At 51.7% G+C, this 25,075-nt stretch overlaps 1 protein-coding gene across 1 annotated transcript; it reads left to right on the top strand.

Moving 5' to 3' along the window:
- Window positions 1-6,944: 6,944 nt before the first annotated feature.
- On the top strand, window positions 6,945-24,824 carry CLNS1A (chloride nucleotide-sensitive channel 1A). The gene is made up of 7 exons (XM_064168735.1): window positions 6,945-7,128; window positions 11,117-11,253; window positions 16,323-16,439; window positions 18,251-18,361; window positions 19,299-19,472; window positions 21,042-21,119; window positions 24,221-24,824. Exons 1-6 carry the CDS (start codon window positions 6,980-6,982, stop codon window positions 21,107-21,109), a joined length of 756 nt encoding a protein of 251 aa, XP_064024805.1. The 5' UTR covers window positions 6,945-6,979; the 3' UTR covers window positions 21,110-21,119; window positions 24,221-24,824.
- The last annotated feature ends 251 nt before the right edge of the window (window positions 24,825-25,075 follow it).

Raw genomic sequence — 25,075 nt, 5'->3', positions numbered from 1 at the left:
GCTCAACTCCATTAAACAGTTTTCCACCTTACTGCTGTCAGCTATTAAGTTTTCCTGAGCAGGTGTTAAAACAGGGTAGTGAAAACCCACAGAAGGGTAGAATTGAGTTCCTCAAAGCACATGTGGCGTTCGAAGCCACTGTTTTGTCTTTGCTTAGCTGAGGCCTAAATGTGGTGTTAATATGTTTGTGATACACTTGTGTTTAAAACAAGCAAGAACATTTGGCTTCCACTTTGCAGTGTTACTAACTGCTGTGCAGTTTCAACACTTGCAGTGCAAGCTGACTTTCGGGTGTGACTGATGTTTTCTCGTGTCCTTTGACAGTGCCATATCGACTTTGCTGCCCAACCAGGGCCTTTGAGTATCTGATCAGTGCTGTAGCAAATGCTCTTGCTTGTAGAATCAACCCCAGATGTTAAATACTTAGCAGACAAAGAATGGTGAACGTAGGAAAACAGAAGAGTTACAACACCGAATATCCCGACCAGGAGGAGACCGAGTTAGGGAGAGCTGCAGAGACCAGGAAGCAGAATCACAGTGTTGGAGCTTGCACCAGGAGCAGTTTTCAAACTGCAGGATGACAAGGTACTAAGTTTTACTTTCTGTAGCTCACTCTTCTGTCTTTAGTGAAGTTTTCTTTGGTACCTGAGACATCTTCCTCCCCTGAGATCCAGAGTTCCCCCTTAAGGAATGCTGTGCAAGTAGAAACTGTAGAAAGTCTTAACACATTCAATCTCATGTTTACCTGGCTCACTTTTAAGGCTTCTTACTTGGTGGACAAGGTGCAGTCTGCTTGGAAAGATAGCAGTTTCTGACCTGAGGCCTCTTGCCTGCTGCACAGGGTTCACACTGCTAGAGTGTGTGAGTGGAAATGTCCTCCTGGGGTCCTAACAGTCTTGTGCTCTTCTGTACTCAACGGTGAGATCAGCAGGTAGATGTTTTTGAACAGTGATCTTTAGGTGTGGCTTTGAACTAACAAAGCTTAAACTGTATCAGAAGTGGTGAAAACTGGCCAGGGAGATTTTTGGGGGTTTACCATAGTGGATTTAAAAGTACAAGAACAAAGCTGTTGGCTGAGCATACAAAGCGTTTGTACAACACACGTGGGTTGTCACTAAAAGCTTTGTGCTTTGTTAACTGCAAACTGTGCAGCACATATAACTGATCAGGAAGAGAGTGAATGGATTTGTAGCTGCAGCTGAAGTTAGCCTTGGTGAGGGGAAGGACCTATAAATCAAGTGGAGGAGTGGACTTTTTGTCTGGCACAGAGGTAAACTTCCCTCGCGCGCCGCTCCTGCGACTCGTCGGCGACACAAAGCGCACGCTGGGTCTGCTCTGTCATCTGTGTTAGTCTAACCAGCAGGGTGGTGGAATTAACAGCTCAGAGCTTCGCTGCACTTGCTGTCTTGTTATTGAGTCTTCTAACCCTGAGCAGATTTTTGATCTCAAAATGGAAAATGACATCAACAGACTACCAAAAAAAAACCCCACTGTAGTGTGGGCATTTTGTAGCAGAGGCAATGCTGAACAATCATCTCTGATAGTTTGGGTTTGTGTGTTGAATTCTGCATCTTCCTGGGTTTGTTTGCTCTGTTGTAGCAGCTCTTGAGAGAAACACATCTCTGTTTTTTTAACCTAGTTTGCTCATTTATGAAGTAAGCACCCAAGGTTTTCCATGAAAGCACCTCAGTTCTCTCTATACAGCAGGAGTTAATGACTTAGTGGGACTTGTTTTCTCTTCACTTCTGTTTTCCAGCTGCTGTGTCTCAACTCTTGGCAAGATCTTATTCAAAGAAACTCAAGGGGGAAAAGTTCACAAAAGACAACTTGTATGGCAGTGGTGCCCTCGTTCTGCTTTGCTTTCACTGTGAGCATTTGAACTGTGTTGCTGCCCAGGTGTGCAGCTGTTTAATATGTGCCACAGATCCACTGTCAGGGGGTTCAGTCCATTTTGTACCTCTGTTTTCAGGTGCTTCTGACTTTTGAGTTTCAGTGCCCTTCAGTGTGAAGGTCTGGTCTCATTTTTCAAGGAATTCATAGAACCATAGAATCAGGCAGGTTGGAAGAGACCTCCAAGCTCAGCCACTCCAACCTAGCACTCAGCCCTATCCAATCAACCAGTCCATGGCACTAAGTGCCCCAGCCAGCTTCTTTTATGAAAAGCAAAGGAGAGTTGTTTAGGGCACCTACTGGTTCTCTAATTCACTTTGCAGACAGTAATTTAAATAAACCATGGCAGGAAATCACAGAAGCTGCCCCCCAAAACTGGGCTGACCAAGAGATTTCTATCATCTAGTTCAAAACAGCAGTCTAGAGGCCTTGAAATCTAGGCTTGGAAGATGTGCAGAGACTACTGTTCTCAGGCTTATGTTAGGAATGTAGCTGTGCAGCATGCACCCTAAATGCCTATTTACATTTGACTTAATGCTTCTGATGCACTGGGTAGAGAAAAATCCTTGAATATATAACTGTGTATATATAGATATCAAAGAGGAAATCTCTTCAACTAAAACAGTAATGTTTGTTGAATATGGAGGGGGTAACTCTAGTGATTCACCTGAAGAGGGAGGGATAACTCCAGTAATTCACTCCTCAAGAGCTTAAAACTTCAGGGTTGGAAGGGACAGACCACAAGGATCATCTACTTCCAACCCCCCTGCCATGGGCAGGGACACTCTAGCTTAGATCAGGGTATAGAAGCATTTAGGGTACTGTCTGAAGTAAAGATCTGCAGGATCAAGCCCACATTTTCTGCCATGTTTTTTTTCTTTCTCCCTTAATAGCTGGGATAGAAATGAAACCTTGGAAGGCAGAGAATGAAAAAATCCAACAGAATTTTCCCCCTCCCCTCCCACTATCTATCTACTGCTGTAAGAAAAAAATGTATGTGACTCATTTTTGGTGCTTTACAGTTGAGTCCCCAGTCTAAGACCTAGCAGAGAGCTCCAGCTTCAGAAATCCTTACCAGCTGAGAGGTCTTTCTGAGGCTGGGCACCAGCAGTTGAGCTATCTAATGTTATCTATCACTTCTTAAAGCATGCATCACTTAACCAAGCTCTTACTGTAGATTAGATGTAACTGAGAGCGTTCCACACAGTGCCAATATGTGCTTGGGGCTTGCTTGTCCCAATGCTTCAGAGTTAATTTAACTTATTTTCTATATTGCAGAAGATGTTTATTGCTTAGTGTGACACTTAAAAGATTGTGTGCAGCTTCTGGGCCACAAAGAAACACTTCTAAAAGTAGGGAAGAAGATTTTATACTTGATGATGCGGTGGAAAGCCTCCAGGTTGAACTGCAATTAAAAGGAAGTCCTACAACCTCGGGTTTTTGACTGTCATTGTAAGTAAATTCACTGGCACCCCATGCCTGAATGAGGAGCAGGAGAGGGGAGAGCACAGCAGTTGGAGGGGATGTGTGCTGAGTGGAGGCATGTGTGTGCCAGCATGCCTGCTCTTGGCTGCCTGTGACCCCAAAGGCTCCCAGCCGGGGCTGATGGCGCAGTTGCTCTTGTGTGCACTGTGCAGCACTTTGTGTATAGTCAGTCTCACTGGTGCCCCAGGTGCAGACACAGTTGCTTTCTCCTGCCGTCTGAGCCCTCTTCAGGCAACAGCAGGAGCTGGGGAATGGATGGAGGGAAGTGGATTGGAAAACGTGTATGCAAACCCGTGGTGTTGGTTAGACTTGGACAGGCCTAAAGGCTACTTCTGACTCACCCTTTAAAGACTGGATTTCCAGTAGAAGGTCTGCAGTTAGGAGACTCCTTGTCTCATCCTGACCTTCAAAGTGACAGCAAAGTCCACTTGTGATCTGCTTCCTTGAGGGAATCTGTCAGTGCAGTGTGGATGTGGAGAAAACAAGGATCAGTCCCACAGTCTCATGACAGTGCTTGATTCTGAGGACATTGGTTGGAGTCTGCTCAGTTTGCTTTCTTGTGGCCTACACAGCTCAGCTTGGATCAGTTTGTCAGAACATAAAGGTTCTGTGAGGACAAAGTCCTTCTGCCCAGTTACCAGGGCATCACTGGCTGGTTAGAGCAGTGTAAAGCCCTCTCTGGATACTCCTCTGCTACTCAAGTGAGTGGTAGGAAAGGCAATCGGCTCACGAAGCCTCCTTTAGTTTGACGTTTCCCACTTGCTGCATGGACTCTCAAACTCTCGTACAGTCTCTTTACTCATCCCCATGGTACTCCTGCCCCAGCTCACTTTACCATGACTTGTTGTTGAGGAAAATGTGCTTGCTAGGCCCTACCTGTGCTGCAGCAGTCAGGAGGTGGTGGGTGAGCGATTCAGAAACACCATGTCCCCGTTCTCGGCTCTCAGACAAACACGAGCTGTATTCGGTGTCCCAGGTAACACAGGACAGCTGCCTGCTAGCAGAATGGTTGTCCATGAGAGGCTGTCCATATTCCAAGAGAGTTAGCTCAAACCTGACAGATAAGTCTCCTAATGTCTCATATTTCCTTACATGAAACAGCTTTGTCTAACTCCTGCCTGCTGGTCCTGTGTTTGCAAAGAAACCCTGAGTTCCTTCAGAGTGGCCTCAGTCACAGCTGGTTTTGTTTTCTTCCTTTAAGCATGGTGAAGTTCCACAAGCTGAGCTCCTTAGGTAGGGTTCAACCCTTCTGTTTCTTGAGTCTCTCTTCAAATCATGACTTGCTGCAATATCAAAGGGAAGGGGCCAAGGACACACACTGGGGGAGGGGGAGAAGGGGAAAATAATGTTGCAAAAACTGGGAGTGTTGTTCTTGTTGCACTTAACCCAGGTGTTGCTTTCACTGTTCCCCTTCCCCTCACTCCACACCACTCATCAGTGCATGAAAACCACTTTCCAGTGGGGGAAAAATCCCAAACAACAAGTTCTTCACAGAGAGAGTGATTGGAATGGGCTGCCCAGGGAGGTGGTGGAGTGGCTGTGGCTGGAGGTGTTGAAGCCAAGCCTGGCTGGGGCACTTAGTGCCATGGTCTGGTTGGTTGGGCAGGGCTGGGTGCTAGGTTGGGCTGGCTGAGCTTGGAGCTCTCTTCCAGCCTGCTTGATTCTATGATTTCATTAGTTTTTGTCTCAGTGGAAGTCATGCTGGCCCCACAGGGATGAACTTCAGTTTCTGAACAGCCAAGAGGGTTTAGCTTTGCAGTACACAAGTGTCCCATTGAATGCTCTCTACCTTGTAAATGAAGTTAAAGAAAACACACACCAAAAACCCCCCAACAAACAACAAAGTTTCAATGTCCAGGCTGGTGCCAATAGATGTGTTAATGGATTTGTTCAGCATTGTCTCTCCCTGCAGTCTGGTCAGAGCTCTTTGTGTATAAGCTAAGCCTGAAGGCAGTTTATAGCTCATAGGCCTCATTGTGTAACTTCTTCTTTCACAATGGTTTTGTTTTGGGGGGGGGGCTGGTGTTTTTTTTTTTTTTTTTTATCTGGTTTTGTTTTGTTTGTGAGTTTTGGGTTTGGTTGTTTGGTTTTTGTTATAATATCTCCTGTCATTTCTTTCATATAAATATGACATGTAAATTGTCATAATAAACCAGAAGTTGAAATAACTCCATGTACAAAGGGTAATGTGTACTGAAGAAAGCAAAGGCTTCCTTATGCTGCGTCCAGCTGTGGGCTCCTGAATTGCAGAGAGCTGTTGAGGTGCTGGAAGGTGTTTGGAGCAGGGCAGCAAGGCTGGGGAGGGGCCTGGAGCAGAGCCCTGTGAGGAGAGGCTGAGGGAGCTGGGGGGGTGCAGCCTGCAGCAGAGGAGGCTCAGGGCAGAGCTGATTGCTGCCTGCAGCTGCCTGCAGGGAGGCTGTAGCCAGGTGGGGTTGGGCTCTGCTGCCAGGCAAGCAGCAAGAGAAGAAGCCTGAAGCTGTGGCAGGGCAGGTCTAGGCTGGATGTTATTAGGAAGTTGCTGGCAGAGAGAGTGATTGGCATTGGAATGGGCTGCCCAGGGAGGTGGTGGAGTGGCCGTGGCTGGAGGTGTTGCAGCCAAGCCTGGCTGGGGCACTTAGTGCCATGGTCTGGTTGGTTGGGCAGGGCTGGGTGCTAGGTTGGGCTGGGTGAGCTTGGAGCTCTCTGCCAACCTGCTTGATTCTGTGATTCTATGACTCTGTGCTCCACCACAGCTGCACATAACTGCAGAGGTTTCTTGGTGGTTTGCTTTTAAAGCCAGCAGGGGTGAATGGCTGCTGTGAAGTGTTTCAGCCCTTGGTGGTGCCACTGCCTGCACGGGAACGGAGAACTCCTGTTTGATATCGGGTTTGTTGTGGCAGCTAACAGATGGATCTGCTGGGATCTGCTGGAGAGGGTCCAGCGGAGGGCCAGGAGGATGATGAGGGGACTGGAGGGCACTGCCTGCTGAGGAGAGGCTGAGGGCCCTGGGGCTGCTTAGTCTGGAGAAGAGAAGACTCAGAGGGGATTGGATCAATGTCTGTAACTATCTGAGGGCTGGGGGTCAGGAGGGGGGGACAGGCTCTGCTCACTGCTCCCTGGCACAGGACAAGCAGCAATGGATGGAAGCTGCAGCACAGGAGGTTCCAGCTCAGCACAAGGGCAACTTCTTGCCTGGAAGGGTCCCAGAGCCCTGGCACAGGCTGCCCAGAGAGGCTGTGGAGTCTCCTTCTCTGGAGCCTTTCCAGGCCTGTCTGGATATGTTCCTGTGTGCCCTGAGCTGGAATTGTGTGGTGCTGCTCTGGCAGAGGTTGGACTGGATGCTCTCCTTGGGTCCCTTCCAGCCCCTGACCTCCTGTGAGCCTGTTTAGTAGCGGGGCCAGCGCTAACTCTTGCCAGGGAGAAGGCACCGGGGCAGAGGCGCCCGCCCGTGGCTGGCGGTGCCCGACCCGGGAGCCCGAAGCTCCAAGATGGCGGCGGCGCAGGCAGGTCCTAGTGCCGCCCGCCGGCACCACAGAGACATGCCTAGAGAGGCCGAGCGGCGCCTCCAGTTCCGCTTCCGGTGACGCTTGCGGCCGCTCCGCTTCCGGCGGCCGCTGCGGAGGCGATGGTGGAGGAGGGCGGCGGCGGCGGCGCCATGAGCTTCCTCAAGCGGTTCCCGCCGCCCGCCGAGGGCGTTCGGCACCGGCAGCAGGACACCGAGGCGGTGCTGGGGGGGCGCTCCCTGGGCTCCGGCACGCTCTACATCGCCGAGAGGTGAGGCGGGGAGCGGAACGGAGAGGGTTGGCGGCGCTCAGCACCCTGTAAGGTTCGGCGTGCGCTGAGGGGGCCGTTCCTGTGGCGGTCTGCTCGGTGAGGGGAGTCCCTCATCGCAGAGATGTGAGTGTGGTGGGTCGGTTGTTCGGTGGGTAAGGAGTTGTGTGGATGGTTGCTGGCTGAAGCGGAGGCAGCAGTGCCCAGGTGGGCAGCAGAGCCAATGGCATCCTGGGCTGGCTCAGGAGCAGTGTGGGCAGCAGGACAAGGGAGCTGCTTCTGCCCCTGTGCTCAGCACTGCTCAGGCCACCCCTGGAGTGCTGTGTCCAGCTGTGGGCTCCTGAATTGCAGAGAGCTGTTGAGGTGCTGGAAGGTGCTTGGAGCAGGGCAGCAAGGCTGGGGAGGGGCCTGGAGCACAGCCCTGTGAGGAGAGGCTGAGGGAGCTGGGGGGGTGCAGCCTGCAGCAGAGGAGGCTGAGGGCAGAGCTCATTGCTGCCTGCAGCTGCCTGCAGGGAGGTTGTAGCTAGGTGGGGTTGGGCTCTGTTGCCAGGTAAGCAGCAAGAGAAGAAGGGGACAGAGTCTGAAGCTGTGGTAGGGGAGGTCTAGGCTGGATGTTGTTAGGAAGTTGCTGGCAGAGAGAGTGATTGGCACTGGAATGGGCTGCCCAGGGAGGTGGTGGAGTGGCCGTGGCTGGAGGTGTTGCAGCCAAGCCTGGCTGGGGCACTTAGTGCCATGGTCTGGTTGGTTGGGCAGGGCTGGGTGCTAGGTTGGGCTGGCTGAGCCTGGAGCTCTCTTCCAACCTGCCTGATTCTATGATTCTATGATCTGGAGAGCAGCTGGATGTGTGTCTAGAGTCAGGTGGCAGGTGGTGTCCTTCAGGGGTCCGCACGGGGGCCACTGCCGTTTCGTGTCTTCATCGGTGGCACAGCAGGACAGAGTGCACCCTCCGCGGCCTCGCCAAGGGCTGCAAGCTGAGCGATGCGTTTGACACACAGCAGGTGTGAGAGATGTCACCCAGTGGGACATGAAGGAATCACAGAACCAAGCAGGTTGGCAGAGAGCTCCAAGCTCAGCCAGCCCAACCTAGCACCCAGCCCTGCCCAACCAACCAGACCATGGCACTAAGTGCCCCAGCCAGGCTTGGCTGCAACACCTCCAGCCACGGCCACTCCACCACCTCCCTGGGCAGCCCATTCCAATGCCAATCACTCTCTCTCTGAAGAACTTCCTCTTAAGAGGAGGAATCTGTCTGGAATTGCAGTCTCTGTTTTGTTTGGTTATTTGGGTGCAGACATGAGGGCTTCTCTCAGTGCAGCATCTGCTCTCAGCACCCATAGAATTGTGTTGCCTTCCCACCTGCTGTCAGCAGAGTTTTTTTGTGTGTGAGGCACATGCAGGTCTGCCAGGTTCCTGCTGCTGTGCTTTGGGTGTGTTGCAGAGCAGCCAGTCACTTGCTGGCAGTGAATAGAAAATGCCAGTGTTTGCAGGAGTGCCCTGCTGTGGGAGAGCTGGGCACCAGGGAGGACAATGTGGCTTTGGAGCCCTGTACTGACTCTGCATCAGCAGCTGTAAACACTGAGAGCTGCCTGATTGAGGCCAGGGCACAAATTCCTTGCTCCCACTTCCTTGCTTTTGCTTTCAGCCTGAGTTCTTAAGTTTCCTGTGGCCTTTTTGTTGGTTTTATCCCTCCACAAAGACTTGGGAATGTTGAATGTTGCATGTGGTGGAGGTCTCCTTTTCTGCCCCTCTCTATTTCTGTTCCCTGTGTGGCCTCATCAGTTACAGACACCCAAAGTTGAGTTTGATTGCACAGAGTCACTGAATGGTCAGGGTTGGAAGGGACCTCAGGAACCAGCCAGCTTCAACCCTCCTGCTGTGGGCAGGGACACCTCACACTAGATCAGGTTGCTCACAGCCCCATCCAGCCTGGCCTTAAAAACTTCCAGGGATGAGGCTTCCACCACCTCCCTGGGCAACCTGCTCCAGTGTCTCACCACTCTCATGATGAAGAATTTCTTCCTCACATCCAATCTGAATCTCCCCACTTCCAGCTGTGTTCCATTCCCCCCAGCCCTATCACTACCTGACAGCCTAAAAAGTCCCTCCCCAGCTTTCCTGTAGCCCCCTTCAGATACTGGAAGGCTGCAAGAAGGTCTCCTGGGAGCCTTCTCTTCCCTAGACTGAATAACCTCAACTCCTTCTAAGCTGCTAGAAAGACACTGATCTTTCTGATGTGCAGGAGGCAGCAGCCCACTGGTGACAACCTGTGCTGTGGCTAGGGATGAGAGTGGCAGTGGGGGAAGCAGGAGTTATAGCACATGGGTTGTGAGGAGGGGACAAACCATCACTGGGCTGTGCTGGCTCTGCTGCTCACTGAACTGGCTGTGTCCTGCATCTAAGATACACCCCTGGCCTGGGCACTGCTCACACCACACCTTGAACCCTGGGCTCAGTTCTGGGCCTCTGCTCCCAGAGGGACACTGAGTTGCTGCAGTGGGCTTAGGGAAGGGTGACAAAGCTGGCCAAGGCTTTTGAGCACAAGTCTTGTGAGGGGCAGCTGAGGGAGGAGAGGTTGTTTATCCTGGAGGCCCAGGGGGCACCTTCTCACTCTGTACGAGTACGTGAAAGGAGGCTGCAGTGAGGTGGGGAGTTGGTCTCTTCTCCCAGCTGACAAGGAAGAGGAGTAGAGGACATGGCCTCATTTGTTTAGTTGTCTGGGTGCAGATGCAAGGGCTTCTGTTAGTGCAGCAGGGGGGGTTAGGTTGGAGGTGAGGAATGCTTTCTTCACCAAAAGCCTGTCAAGAGCTGGAACAGGCTGCCCAGGGAGGAGGGGGAGCTGCCATCCCTGAAGGTGTTTAGAAGATGTAGAGGGACATGGTTTAGCAGTGGACTTGGCAGTGTTAGCTTAGCAGATCTGGTGGATTTGATGATCCCAAAGATCTTTTCCAGCCTGGTTGATTCTCTGATACTATACCCACGTCAGATCTGTACTCCTCCAGAAGTTACAACAGTGATTTTCCTTTCAGTGTTCACTTGATCTTAACAACCCTCAGAACATTTGACAGTTGGAGTTGTAAATCACACTCTGGAACCTCTGTAGTGGCTTTAAGGACGAGTGATACCTGCAGGGAGGGGGGGGGAATGAAGAGGGAGGGAAGTTTAGAGAATCACAAAATGTTAGAGCTTGGAAGGGACCTCCAGAGATCAAATCCAGCCCCCCCTGCCAAATTAGGATCCTCTAGGGTAGTCCACACAGGAATGCATCCAGGTGTGTTTGGAAAGTCTCCAGAGAAGGAGACTCCACAACCTCTCTGGGCAGCCTGCAAAGCCCTCACTGCAAAGAAGTTTCTCCTCCTGTGGAGCTGAAACCTTCTCTGTTCCAGTTTGCATCCATTGCTCCTTGGCTTATTGCTGTGCAGCACCCAACAGAGCTTGGCCCCCTCCACCTGACCCCCACCCCTCAGCTCTCTGTGCACATTGCTCAGATCTCCTCTCAGCCTTCTCCTCTCCAGGCTAAGCAGCCCCAGGGCTCTCAGTCTCTCTGCAAGGGGAGATGCTCAAGTGCCCCACTCATCCTCCTGGCTCTCCGCTGAACTCTCTCCAGCAGGCCCCTGCCTCTTGAATTAGCTGCAGTGTTCCAAGTGTGTTCTCACCAGGGCAGAGTGGAGTGGAAAAGCTGCTGGACACACTTTTCTTGATGCCCCCCAGGATGCCATTGGCCCTCAAGCTGAAGTTTTAGTGCAAGTATGGTAAGGGTGCAATGTGTTTAGGGTTCTTTAAGAAAAGGCTTCTTGTACCTTGGCCATCAATTAACACCAGGACCTGTTAGGGCAGGTCCAGGGCTGTCTGTTACGTGTGCGTGGGGTAAGTGCCTTGTCCAGAGTTACTCACTTTTTGGGGTTGCTTTCTTTATTCTGCAGGTGTGAGTCAGGTACTTTGGACTCCTCTCTTTATAACTTGTCTCTTTTTGGTTTTTTCCCTTCCTTGTTAGTCGCCTGACTTGGCTGGAAAACTCAGGAGTTGGCTTCTCCTTGGATTACCCTACCATAAGTCTCCATGCAGTCTCCAGGGACCTGAGTGCCTACCCCTGGGAGCACCTGTACGTCATGGTCAATGCCAAATTTGAAGGTAGGCCCTGCAGTCTTGCTTAGTGTTCCCACACAGCACAATTTCTTCTACTGACAGAATCACTCTGGGAGTTGAAAAATGATAGGCTTCATTCAGGTCATTGTTTAGAGTCCCTTCTGTGCTCATTTGCTCCCAGCGTGTTTGCATACAGCTGGAGTCGCTGAGAATCAGCTCTCTGCTCTGTTACAACAGTTCAGCTCCTCTCTGAGTCCTGCTGGAGAATAAATCTGATGAAGAGCAACTGAAGGAGCTGTGGCTGTTTAATTTGAAAAAGAAGAGGCTGGAAAAGATCTTTGGGATCATCAAATCCACCAGATCTGCTAAGCTAACACTGCCAAGTCCACTGCTAAACCATGTCCCTCTACATCTTCTAAACACCTTCAGGGATGGCAGCTCCCCCTCCTCCCTGGGCAGCCTGTTCCAGCTCTTGACAGGCTTTTGGTGAAGAAAGCATTCCTCACCTCCAACCTAACCCCCCTGCTGCACTAACAGAAGCCCTTGCATCTGCACCCAGACAACTAAACAAATGAGGCCATGTCCTCTACTCCTCTTCCTTGTCAGCTGGGAGAAGAGACCAACTCCCCACCTCACTGCAGCCTCCTTTCACATACTCGTACAGAGTGAGAAGGTGTCCCCTGGGCCCCCAGGATAAACAACCTCTCCTCCCTCAGCTGCCCCTCACAAGACTTGTGCTCAAGAGCCTTGGCCAGCTTTGTCACCCTTCCCTAAGCCCACTGCAGCAACTCAGTGTCCCTCTGGGAGCAGAGGCCCAGAACTGAGCCCAGGGTTCAAGGTGTGGCATGAGCAGTGCCCAGGCCAGGGGTGTGTCTTAGATACAGGACACAGCCAGTTCAGTGAGCAGCAGAGCCAGCACAGCCCAGTGATGGTTTGTCCCCTCCTCACAACCCATGTGCTATAACTCCTGCTTCCCCCACTGCCACTCTCATCCCTAGCCACAGCACAGGTTGTCACCAGTGGGCTGCTGCCTCCTGCACATCAGAAAGATCAGTGTCTTTCTAGCAGCTTAGAAGGAGTTGAGGTTATTCAGTCTAGGGAAGAGAAGGCTGCCAGGAGCCAGGGGTGTATCTTATATGCAGGACACAGCCAGATCTGATTGCTGTCCACAGCTGCCTGAAAGGAGGTTGTGGAGAGGTTGGTGCTGGTCTCTTCTCACAGGGAATTAGTGACAGAACAAGAGGGAATGGCCTCAAGCTGCCACTGAGTAGATTTAGACTGGACATGAGGAAATATGCTTTCCCAGGAAGAGTGGTCAGGCATTGGAAAGGACTCCCTAGGGAGGTGTTGGAGTGATTTAGTTGGGACAATTAAGGAGGCAGGGATTATAAAATATGTCATGAGTTTTATTTCCAGCCAGCCCTGCCCACAGCAGAGTTACAGTTGGGGTCTAATTCAGTGGGGAAAAGCTTCCCAAGGCTGCTTCTGGGCAACTCATTCATTGAGCAGAATCAGAACACTGGGAAAGGTTTGGCCACACAATGGCTTTGCCTCACTCCCAAACAGGCAGCTGCAGCCCTAGGGCAAGTATGTGCTGCTCACTGCAGGGCAGTAGGCATTTCAAGCTAGTGCCTGGCTCCTTTCTGGCAGTGTTGGAACTGCTCAGCCCTTGAGAGGCTTCCAGATCTTCCCAGGGTGCTGGGCAAGAGGTAGAGGATCTCTGACCTGATCCTGTGCAGCCTGCAGCAGAGGAGGCTGAGGGCAGAGCTCATTGCTGCCTGCAGCTGCCTGCAGGGAGGCTGTAGCCAGGTGGGGTTGGGCTCTGCTGCCAGGCAAGCAGCAAGAGAAGAAGGGGACAGAGTCTGAAGCTGTGTCAGGGCAGGTCTAGGCTGGATGTTGTTAGGAAGTTGCTGGCAGAGAGAGTGATTGGCATTGGAATGGGCTGCCCAGGGAGGTGGTGGAGTGGCTGTGGCTGGAGGTGTTGCAGCCAAGCCTGGCTGGGGCACTTAGTGCCATGGTCTGGTTGGTTGGGCAGGGCTGGGTGCTAGGTTGGGCTGGCTGAGCTTGGAGCTCTCTTCCAGCCTGGCTGATTCTATGAATCTATAAACTGCCACCTTACTGCAGCCTCCTGTTAGGGAGTTTAGAGGGTTGTAGGTAGTAATAACGTCTAGTTTCTGTAGTAAAAGTCTATACACTGAAAGCACTCCCAGACTGTGGAGGCAGAGGCATTTTTAAGCTATTAATACTCTTTATTACTTCCTTCTCTCATGGTGCTGATGTTCTTTGACAGTCTATCACTCCCTGTCACCAGAGGATATGCACATACACCTCGTGGTTCATCTTCCTCGTTTTCCTTTAACTCTGAGTTAAATTGAGCCTGGACGAAATTAAAACATCTTAGATTAAAAAAAAAAGTAATCTTAGTATTGTTAGGTTTGGGAAAGGCCTATAAGATCATCTTGTTGCCAGCTTTTAATTCATTCTGCTCATGGTGTCTGAAAGTGTGGATCTCCTGGGGTAGCTGCTCTCTGTGAATCCTTGGCAGGCTGATGTTTGAGCTGATTTTTTGCTGTCCTTGGCTTTGTTTGTGCTTGTTTTGTTGGGGTTTTTGGAAGTGTATGATCTCTGGCTGCTGTAAATTTCCTCCAGCTAATAGACTCATGTAGTTTTCAGTCTGATCCCTGTTGTGCAGTTTGAACTGCTTGAGCAGTGATAAACCCAAACCTCTCCACTTCTTCAGCTGCAGGAGTAACAGAATCATTTAGGCTGGAAAAGACCTTTAAGATCAGTGAGTTCTTAGCTGGTCAGGGTACATTTTGTTCTTCCTCTGCAAGTTTTTGTCATGCTCTCTGTGGGTATGTGCCTTCTCCTCAGCCCTTTGCCAGAAAAAGGCTGTCAGAGGTTGGCTGCATTGAGAACAGAGCTGGGCTCAGCAGTGGCAAGCTGTGCCCCATGGGGGGTTGTTGGAAACCTCCCTCGGACGCTTCAGTTTTGGGGGCAGCTGGCTGGCAGCTTCTTGGCTTCTTCACATTCTCAGTGGTGCCAGTTTTGTGTGTGATAAAAGCCACTCTCAGTGGAACAGCCTTAACTGTGTTCCTCATTTTTTCAGTAGATGCACATTTGAGGTTGCCAGTGCAGTGCCCCCAGCCACAAAGCTAATGGCTGTGGCTGCACTTGACACTTCTGGCACCTCTCCAGCTGGTGAGGGGTTTCAGACATCAGGCAGGTCTGTAAGGGGCACAGTCCTCTGGGACAGGCTGCAGTGGAGGCAAGTTGATCTGATGACAGTAGTGCAGAGGATCTATAAAATCATAGAATGATAGAATCAAGCAGGTTGGCAGAGAGCTCCAAGCTCAGCCAGCCCAACCTAGCACCCAGCCCTGCCCAACCAACCAGACCATGGCACTAAGTGCCCCAGCCAGGCTTGGCTGCAACACCTCCAGCCACGGCCACTCCACCACCTCCCTGGGCAGCCCATTCCAATGCCAATCACTCTCTCTGCCAGCAACTTTCTCCTCACACCCAGCCTAGACCTGCCCTGCCACAGCTTGAGGCTGTGTCCCCTTCTTCTGTTGCTGGGTGCCTGGCAGCAGAGCCCAACCCCACCTGGCTACAGCCTCCCTGCAGGCAGCTGCAGGCAGCAATGAGCTCTGCCCTGAGCCTCCTCTGCTGCAGGCTGCACACCCCCAGCTCCCTCAGCCTCTCCTCACAGGGCTGTGCTCCAGGCCCCTGCCCAGCCTTGCTGCCCTGCTCCAAACACCTTCCAGCACCTCAACAGCTCTCTGCAATTCAGGAGCCCACAACTGGACACAGCACTCCAGGTGTGGCCTGAGCAGTGCTGAGCACAGGGGCACAAGAACCTCCCTTGTCCTGCTGCCCACACTGCTCCTGAGCCAGCCCAGGATGCCATTGGCTCTGCTGCCCACCTGGGCACTGCTGCCTCAGCTTCAGCTCCTCTCTGCCAGCACCCCCAGGGCCCTCTCTGCCTGGCTGCTCTCAGCCTCTCTGTCCCCAGCCTGTAGTAGTGCTTGGGGTTGTTGTGGCCAAATCCATCTGATGTACAAAAAATCAGTTGACAGCACCATGCAAGTGAATGAAAAAGCCTGACCTGGGGAAGTTCTGAGCACAGTTGGTTTTAGTAACAGTCAGGTCTGAGCTGCATGGATGTGTTAAGTGAGCACTGCAGAAATATAAAGCCCCAAAACTGCTAATAGTGAAGTTTTTGTGTGTGTTGCAAGAGTTGTTGAGGTGCTGTGAGAGGACCTTGAAGTGTCCATAATGTGGGTAAGAGTGGATTGGTTCGGGGAACAAAGCTAGAAATGGGGACATTGAGACTGGACCTTAGGAAGAAGTTCTTCAGCAGGAGGATGTTGAGAGCCTGGAATGGGTTGCTCAGGGAGGTGATGGAAGCCTCATCCCTGGAGGTGTTTAAGGCCAGGTTGGATGAGGCTTTAAACAGTCTGCTCTAGGGTAGGTTGTCCCTGGGCATGGCAGGGGGGTTGGAACTGGCTGCTCCTTTTGCTCCCTTCCACCCCTGACTGATTCTGTGCTTCGATGCTTTACCAGAGTTGTGTCCAGGTTTTGATTGTGTTTCTGAGAGGACAAATGTGGCTTTTCTGGGGCATAATCATAGAATCAGTTAGGCTGTGAAAGACCTTTCAGCTTGAGTCCAACCATTAACACAACACAACCAAGTCTGCTGCTAAACCATGTCCCTCAGCACCACCTCTGTACGTCCTCTTCAGCCCCTCCATGGCTGGGCTCTTCACTGCTTCCCTGGGCAGCCTGATCCTGGGCTCCACGACCCTTTTGGGAAAGACATTTTTCTTAATGTCCAACCTAAACCTCCTCTGGTGCAACTTGAGGCCTTTTCCTGTTGTCCTATTGCTTGTTACTTGAAAAGAGACCAAGCCCCACCTGGTTACAACCTCCTTTCAGGTGGTTGTAGAGAGCCAGAAAGCCTTTGTTGAGCCTCCTTTTCTCCAGGCTCAACAGCCCAATTCCATCAGCTGCTCTTGACAGGACTTGTTCTTTAGGCCGTTTTTCCAGCTTGCTTGCCCTTAAACATAAAACTGTCTATTAAGTAAACATCTTTCTCATGTGATTTCTTGCAGAGGAGACAAAAGAGGCTCCCATGGCTGAAGGGGAGGAAGAAGAGGAGGAGGAGGACAGCGATGACGACACTGAACCTATTGCAGAATTCAGATTTGTACCTAGTGACAAATCAGCCTGTAAGTGAAGAGGGGAATTGTGCTTCAGCTTCAAGTGCTGGCTGGCTGGGGAAGCCCCTGGTGCAGAGATCTCAGTGCCATGGTCCTCTGGTGTCCTTCTCTAAAGGCTTCATTTCTGTGTGCTGAAAAGAGCAAAGCACTTAGTTTTAACTTGCTTGAAGCTGGACTGTTTCAAGCAGCTACTTCTCAAGGAAAATCCCAGTCCTTGAAAGTAGAGACCCTAGAATAAACACATGACAGAGGTGATCTTACCTGTCACATGATAGCAGAGAGCTTCATGGGCAGCATCTTTTTAATTACAAAGTCACTGATATAGAATCAGAGAATGAAGCAGGTTGGAAGAGAGCTCCAAGCTCAGCCAGCCCAACCTAGCACCCAGCCCTGTCCAACCAACCAGACCATGGCACTAAGTGCCCCAGCCAGGCTTGGCTGCAACACCTCCAGGGATGGTGACTCCACCACCTCTCTGGGCAGCCCATGAGGCTTCTCAAATGAAGAGAGCTGTTGAGGTGCTGGAAGGTGTTTGGAGCAGGGCAGCAAGGCTGGGGAGGGGCCTGGAGCACAGCCCTGTGAGGAGAGGCTGAGGGAGCTGGGGGTGTGCAGCCTGCAGCAGAGGAGGCTGAGGGCAGAGCTCATTGCTGCCTGCAGCTGCCTGCAGGGAGGTTGTAGCCAGGTGGGGTTGGGCTCTGCTGCCAGGCAAGCAGCAAGAGAAGAAGGGGACAGAGTCTGAAGCTGTGGCAGGGCAGGTCTAGGCTGGATGTTGTTAGGAAGTTGCTGGCAGAGAGAGTGATTGGCATTGGAATGGGCTGCCCAGGGAGGTGGTGGAGTGGCCGTGGCTGGAGGTGTTGCAGCCAAGCCTGGCTGGGGCACTTAGTGCCATGGTCTGGTTGGTTGGGCAGGGCTGGGTTCTAGGTTGGGCTGGCTGAGCTTGGAGCTCTCTTCCAGCCTGGGTGATTCTATGGAATGAATTATGAAAGATTACCACATGGCAAAAGCAGCAGGCTGGCTGTAGGAATCTTGCTTTGTTCCTGGCCTGATTGTTGTCTAGGCTCTATTTTTGGGTGTGAATTCAGTGGTGATTCCAGTAAAGAAATCTTCTCAATCTCTCTGATCACTCAGTCCAGGATTTCTTGCCTGTGGTGAGAGTGTTGGTGGAGAAGCGAGTGAGAGAGAAATGAGTGCCACCTGTATGCATTTCTTGTACACCTCCTGGGGTGGTGACTCCAGCACCTCCCTGGTGTATAGGGTTAACACTCCTGGGGGAGTGACCCCGAACCTGACCCTAGGGGTCTCGGCCCCTCCCCAGGGGTGGGCCACACTCCAGGTGATGGTTAGCCCACTCCCCCCACTTCCTGCGGTATAAAAGAGGAGCACTTCCTGCTCCTCGCTCTCTCTTGCTCTGTTTCTCCTCTACCTGCGTTCATGATCACACACACACTGATACTGCATACCAGCCACGAGGCAGAGACACCATCACACACTCGGGTTGTATCCATCCCTGTTTTGTATTTTGCTGTTTTCCCTTCCTTATCCTTTGTAAACTCCCCTACCTCCAATCCCTTTTTCTAAGTTATTGTTAAACTTTTCCTTTTTTAACTTCCAAATCGAGTGAGATTGATTTATTGGGGTGTCCCTACCTTTTATCTCTCTCCCTGTCTTTTGGGGAAAGGAGGGGGAGGAGGGGAGGGCACTCTATAAACTCTATAAACTCTATAAATTGTCATTGGGTCTACCAAATTTATAAGAGTCTCTGGGAACTTGCATTTGAACCCAAGACACCTGGTCAGCCTCTCCCAATTTGTTTCCTGCAGTGGAAGCCATGTTCTCAGCCATGTGTGAGTGCCAGACCCTGCACCCAGACCCAGAGGATGAAGATTCAGACAATGACTACGAAGGGGAGGAGTACGACGTTGAGGCCCATGGTTTGTATCAGTCAGCTCTTCTCAGATGGATACAAACAAGCATGGAATGGAAGGGGGGCTGGAAGGGACCTCTGGGGGCAGTCATCTACTCCAGCCCCACTGCTAAAGAAGCTTCACCCAGAGCAGGGTGCGCAGGGTTGAGTCTGGGTGGGTTTTGAAAGTCTCTGTAGAAGGAGGTTTCACAACTCTTCTGGGAAGCCTGGTCCAGGGCTCTGGCACCCTCCAAGTGAAAAAATTCCTCCTTGTCTCCAGGTGGAATTTCTGTGTTCCAGTTTGTGCTCATTGCCCCTTGTCCTGTTGCTGGGCACCTCTGAAAAGAGTCTAGCTCCATCCTCTTGACCCCCACGGCAGAGCTCATTGCTGTCTGCAGCTCCCTGAAGGGAGGCTGTAGCCAGGTGGGGTTAGATTCTTCTGCCAGGCAACCAGGAACAGAAGAAGGGGACACAGCCTCAAGTTGTTCCAGGGGAGGTCTAGGCTGGATGTTAGAAGTAAGTTGTTGTCAGAGAGAGTGATTGGCATTGGAATGGGCTGCCCAGGGAGGTGGTGGAGGTGTTGCAACCAAGCCTGGCTGGGGCACTTAGTGCCATGGTCTGGTTGGTTGGACAGGGCTGGGTGCTAGGTTGGGCTGGCTGAGCTTGGAGCTCTCTTCCAGCCTGCTTGATTCTGTGATTGGATGTGAGGGTGGTGAGACTCTGGAATAGGCTGGCCAGGGAGATTGTGGTTGTCTCCTCACTAGGGAAGTGTTCAAGGCCAGATTGGATGAGGCCTTGGGCAGCCGAGTCTAGTTGAGAGGTGTTGCTACCCATGGCGGGGAGGTTGCAATAGATGATCTCTGAGGTCCCTTCCAACCTAAGCCATTCTCTGCTTCCTCTTCCCCCATCCCTGCTTGCTGCAGGCTATGAGCTTTGGTCTGATGAGCAGCAATTCCTTTTTGCAGAGCTGGAGCAAGGAGACATCCCAAGCTTCTACACCTACGAAGAGGGCTTGTCGCAGTTAACCGCGGAAGGTCAGGCCACTCTGGAGAGGCTGGAGGGCATGCTAGCCCAGTCTGTCAGCAGCCAGTACAACATGGCTGGAGTCAGAACAGAAGACTCCATCAGGGAGTTTGAAGGTAAGAAGTTCCTTTGCTTTGTAAAAGATTAGCTGAAAGCAGTATTTCCTCCCACCCAGCCACTGGCTCTGCTGCCCACCTGGGCACTGCTGCCTCAGCTTCAGCTCCTCTCTCCCAGCTCCCTCTCTGCCTGGCTGCTCTCAGCCACTCTGGCCCCAGCCTGTAGTGCTGCTTGGGGTTGTTGTGGCCAAAGTGCAGAAGTAAAAGATTCTTTAACTGAAGGTGATGTAGGATAGATTTAAATTGAATAATAGAAAGAGATTCTTTACAATGAGGGTGTTGAGACACTGGCACAGGTTTCCCAGGCAGGTTAGGGATGCTCCCTCCCTGGAGATGTTTGAGGCCAGTTTGGATGAGGCTTTGAGCAACTTTAGCTAGTGGAAGGTGTCACTGCCCATGGCAGAGGGTTTGGAACTGGATGATCTTTAAGGTCCCTTCCAACCCAAAGCATTCTGTGACTCTATGATACTTGTGGTGTGGCAGTGACCTTCAGCTGAAGGTTTTGACAGGTTTCTGACCCCAGAGTTCTGAAAATGAAAATAAATGGATCAGCCAGGATGTCACATCTCTGCAAGCCATCTTCATCCCTTTGATTTGCCTCCCTAATCTGATTTGCTGCCGTGCTGCTGCTTGGCTTGCTACAAATATTGATGTCCCCTGTGGTTGCTCAGCTTCAGAGCTCTGTTGTTTTCTAACGTCATAGCACAGAGTCATTGTTTGTGTTTTCACTCTGACTGCTGAGAGCTGTTTCACAACAGGATTCAACCTCTTTTTGTTAGAGCCTACTTAAAACCATTAGGGGGAATAATTCATTACACCAGAACTGCATTGGAAAAAGGAACTGGTTTAAATTTGGTATTTAAGTCTCTTAATGAGACAGGGTGAGATGGAGGTGTAGGAAATGGTGATCAAAACCCACCTGGGCATGTTCCTCTACAACCTTTGTTAGGGGCAACAAAGCTGGTGATGGGCCAATGGCATCCTGGGCTGGCTCAGGACAAGGGAGGTTCTTCTGCCCTTGTGCTCAGCACTGCTCAGGCCACACCTGGAGTGCTGTGTCCAGTTCTGGGCTCCTGAATTCTAGAGAGCTGTTGAGGTGCTGGAAGGTGTTGAGAGAAGGGCAGCAAGGCTGGGGAGGGGCCTGGAGCAGAGCCCTGTGAGGAGAGGCTGAGGGAGCTGGGGGGGTGCAGCCTGCAGCAGAGGAGGCTCAGGGCAGAGCTCATTGCTGCCTGCAGCTGCCTGCAGGGAGGCTGTAGCCAGGTGGGGTTGGGCTCTGCTGCCAGGCAACCAGCAATAGAAGAAGGGGACAGAGTCTGAAGCTGTGGTAGGGGAGGTCTAGGCTGGATGTTGTTAGGAAGTTGCTGTCAGAGAGAGTGATTGGCATTGGAATGGGCTGCCCAGGGAGGTGGTGGAGTGGCCGTGGCTGGAGGTGTTGCAACCAAGCCTGGCTGGGGCACTTAGTGCCATGGTCTGGTTGGTTGGGCAGGGCTGGGTGCTAGGTTGGGCTGGCTGAGCCTGGAGCTCTCTTTCAGCCTGCTTGATTCTATGCTTCAATTTCCTGTGTTTCAGATGGGATGGAGGTGGACATAGCACCAGTAGTTGCTGGGCAGTTTGAGGACGCTGAAGTCGATCACTGAGAAGGGTGCTGTAAGTTCCTCTCTTTTCCTACTCCAACACTTTTCAGTCCTGCAGAGCCTTCTGCAATTCATATAAGCATACTTCATCCCAGATCTCCTCAGGGAATGTCTTCTGATCTCAGGGTGATGGTGATTTAGAGGAGGAAGAGTTTTCTGTAGTGCTGACAAAGGTGGGAAGCTGTTGAACAATCTGCCCAAAGTTGCCTGTTGGTGTAAGCTGTTGTGGTGTGTGGGGAGCCCAGAATCCAGGGCAGCCCTGTGGTAAATTCACAACCTTCTGATCTCTGAGGCTCTTAGATGCTGATTCATGAACGTTGGAGCCAGTGCTGGGAAGTTTCTGTCCTTAGTATCCATTGTTTGCCTGTAGCCTGCAGGATTTCCCAGGCCTTTCAAGGGGGGAGGGCATGTCACAGCACTGCACATCCATATCCCCCTCCTTCCCTGTAAGCAGAGCAGGAGAGCTTCCAGGTGAAGTGATGGAGCAGTCTGGATGGAATTGTTGTCACAAGTGCCTGACTTGGAGACTCTCCAACCCCCTGCTCAGGTGCTTCTGCCAGTGTGCCCTCTTGGCTGCCCACCCTGGATGGAATTGTTGTCACAAGTGCCTGACTTGGAGACTCTCCAACCCCCTGCTCAGGTGCTTGTGCCAATGTGCCCTCTTGGCTGCCCACTCTGGATGGAATTGTCACAAGTGCCTGACTTGGAGACTCTCCAACCCTCTGCTCAGGTGCTTGTGCCAGTGCGCCCTCTTGGCTGCCCACCCTGCCCTGCCTTTCTCCTTTTGGTGGCACTAGAAGATGTGCCACTGCTTCCTGGGAGAGGAGGAGCAGCTTCTTCTGACGCTGTATCTGAGGAGGTGCACAGGCAGGATGGGGTTGTGATTCCAGCCCTGCTTCAGTGGTGGTCCCTAGTGCATGGCTTGCACCTGCTCTCCAAGTGCTGGGAGCTTGTCCTGGTTCTTCTGTGTCTCTGGGAAGCAAGACCACCACCTCTCACCTTACAGTGAGGACCACAACAGTCCCTCTTGAAATGCAGGAGGGAAGAGTTGTGGGGCAGACAGGCAAAAACTTGGTGAGGGGGTAAAAGGTAAAGGGGAAGGGGAGGAAAGGGCCACAAAGAGGAAGGCAAGAATGGAAGTGGGTCAGAAGTTGCTCAGGGCTGCTAGTGTCACTGAGGAAGAGGAGAAGGGCTGTTGTGCAGGGGTGATGCACAGCTGCTTTCTCCCACTCTTGCTTATTTGGCTTTGAGGCTGTTGATGCTCCTGCAGTTCTGACAGTCTCTGAGCAGCCTTCTGGTCACTGACTGAGCTCAAACACTGCCACTGAGCCTGAGTCAGCATTTCCTGTTTGGTGTAAGAGCTTGAACTTTGCTTCAGCCACATTCCCTCCCATGGTTGCCTTCTCACTGGGTCACTTTCTCACCTGAGAAAGGACACCTTTTAAAATGAAGGAAAACTCTTCCCCTGTAATTAGAGAGCCTTTTAGCACAGGCCCATGGAATTCTTTTGGCTGGGAAAGACCTTTTGAGATCACCAAGTCCAACCACTACCTAACTCTGCCAAGTCTGCTGCTGATGAATGGGAAGTTTGGCTCCAATGATTCCCTGATGATTCCATCTCCAGTGCTTGCTGTCCCAGTTTAAATTGGAGTAGGGCTAAGGAGAATTAGTGGCTGGTAGCAGATCTGTAAGGAGTGTGAAAGTGCTGGTGGAAGTGGTGTTGACAGCCTACTTAGTTTGGGTCAGTTAAATCCTTCCTGCTACTGGCTCTGCTCTCTGCCTTCCACAGTGGGGCAGGTGACCATGGGAGTCCTCAGAGCTGAGGAGCTGATCCTTGTGGGGGCAGATCAAGTGATGTGTTGAGGTTTGGGCTCCCCAGTTGCAGAGGGACAGGGATCTGCTGGAGAGGGTCCAGTGGAGGGCTGTGAGGATGAAGAGGGGACTGGAGGGCATTGCCTGATGAGGAGAGGCTGAGGGCCCTGGGGCTGCTTGGTCTGGAGAAGAGAAGACTCAGAGGGGATTTAATCAATGTTTATAACTATCTGAAGGCTGCCAGGAGCAGGGGACAGGCTCTGCTCACTGCTCCCTGGCACAGGACAAGCAGCAATGGATGGAAGCTGCAGCACAGGAGGTTGCAGCTCAACACAAGGGGGAACTTCTTGCCTGGAAGGGTCCCAAAGCCTGGCACAGGCTGCCCAGAGAGGTTGTGGAGTCTCCTTCTCTGGAGCCTTTCCAGGCCTGTCTGGATGTGTTCCTGTGTGACCTGTGCTGGATTGTGTGGTGCTGCTCTGGCAGTGGGTTGGACTGGATGCTCTCCTTGGGTCCCTTCCAACCCCTGACCTCCTGTGAGCCTGGGATCCTGTGATCTGGACGTGCAGTGTCAAGCGTAGCAGTGATGTCACTCTGGGTGGCACTTGTGGAGCTGTGGGCGTGCTGGCCCTTTAACCAGCAGCCTAAGGGTGGCAATGTTGATTCAGTAAGGGTTTAGGGCAGCAATAAAGAGCTGAAGGTGCCAGGTGACAAGAACAGCCCTCGCAGGTCTGCGCTAATCGCCACTCTAACAAGTTGGAGCAGGAGGGTGGCTTGGTTGCACACAGAAAACAGGGAGCAGGCTGTGATCTTCCCAGCACTCTGAAGCAACTCAGCCCTTCTGAGCTGCCAGAACAATCTACAAGAGCATCTTGTTGGTGCTCCTTGGGAGAGCAGTGCATTGCTCTGAGGCACAGCCTCCCGGGACGCTCCTGTTGCATGTCACCGCTCGTTACCCAAATGAGCTGTGACAGCTGCTCACTGGAGCTCCTGCAAGGCTTGCTGACAGCTGATGTGGGACATTCCCACTGCTCCTGTAATGAGGGCTGCTTTGTCTGTGGCATCGAGAGGTGGCAGGAATTGTTCAGAAGCGACTGGTGTGTGTGTGTGTGGCGGGGGACAGTCTTCAGGCCATAGGAAGTGCAACTACGGATGGTGAGCGTGTGCTGTCCTTAACTGACCCAAGCTTGCAGCTGCTGCCCTTCTGACAAGCAGTGAAGTGCTGTCCTCTGTGACTGCAAAGAGCTACTCTGAGTGTTTTATTTGCATGCCCATCCTATAAACTTGGTGTCTTGTGTCTTTCAGATTCCTCCCGTGGCACTTGCAGGATAAGCTGTAAATCAGAAGGTGTTGCGGTGACTATCCGGGAGTTAACTTTCCTTTGAATGACCTAAGCTTAGCCCTCTAGGTCTGTAAATGCTTTTCTAGGTGTTACCAAACCAGGGTTTGACATTTGTGACCACTCTGAGGTTATTTAAAACAAGGAAACAGACAAGGAAAAGAGTAAAACCTCTCGCATCTAACACTTGAATGGGCCTAATCAGGGGGATCGTTTCAAAGAAGCCTTTCTTAAGAGGTCTGGGATTTGAGAAATTAAAGTGAAACTGAGAACAGAATTTTTAGACTGTCCTGGAATTTTCCCTATTTTTTTATACCTGATGATTGGATCTGTGGAGCAGAACAGCCATAGAAATGTTGCAAAATCTGACTAAGAGGATTAAAAGCAAAGCTAAATGTGCTGCCCCTCGACTTTCAGTGCTGTCCCTTTCACTTCTCTGAGAGAGCAGAGTTTGGCTGGTGGGGAGGTGGAATGCAGCCCAGGGAAGTCCTGAACCAGAACTGTTTGTGTCTTTGTATTAAATGTTAACAACATTGATAAATAAACTAAGATCTTCTTTTTTGTATCTCACTACCAGCTCCCCGTTGCAGTTCTCACTCCTGCTGGCGACTCTTGAGCTGATGTCCCTCAAGTTCATAGAGTCATAGAATCAGTCAGGGTTGGAAGGGACCACAAGGATCATGCAGTTCCAACCCCCCTGCCATGGGAGTGGTGGCCCAGGGCTAACTCATTGTCCCTTCTCTCCCTGAGCAGGCAGGGAGTGCTGATGTCGAGTGGACACTGAGCTACGTGCTGAACCTCACCAGCGTGATCCCAGCAGA

This window comes from Pogoniulus pusillus, chromosome 3 (genome assembly GCF_015220805.1).
Source record: "Pogoniulus pusillus isolate bPogPus1 chromosome 3, bPogPus1.pri, whole genome shotgun sequence".
Lineage (NCBI taxonomy): Eukaryota > Metazoa > Chordata > Aves > Piciformes > Lybiidae > Pogoniulus > Pogoniulus pusillus.
This window is presented reverse-complemented; position numbering and strand designations above follow the sequence as displayed.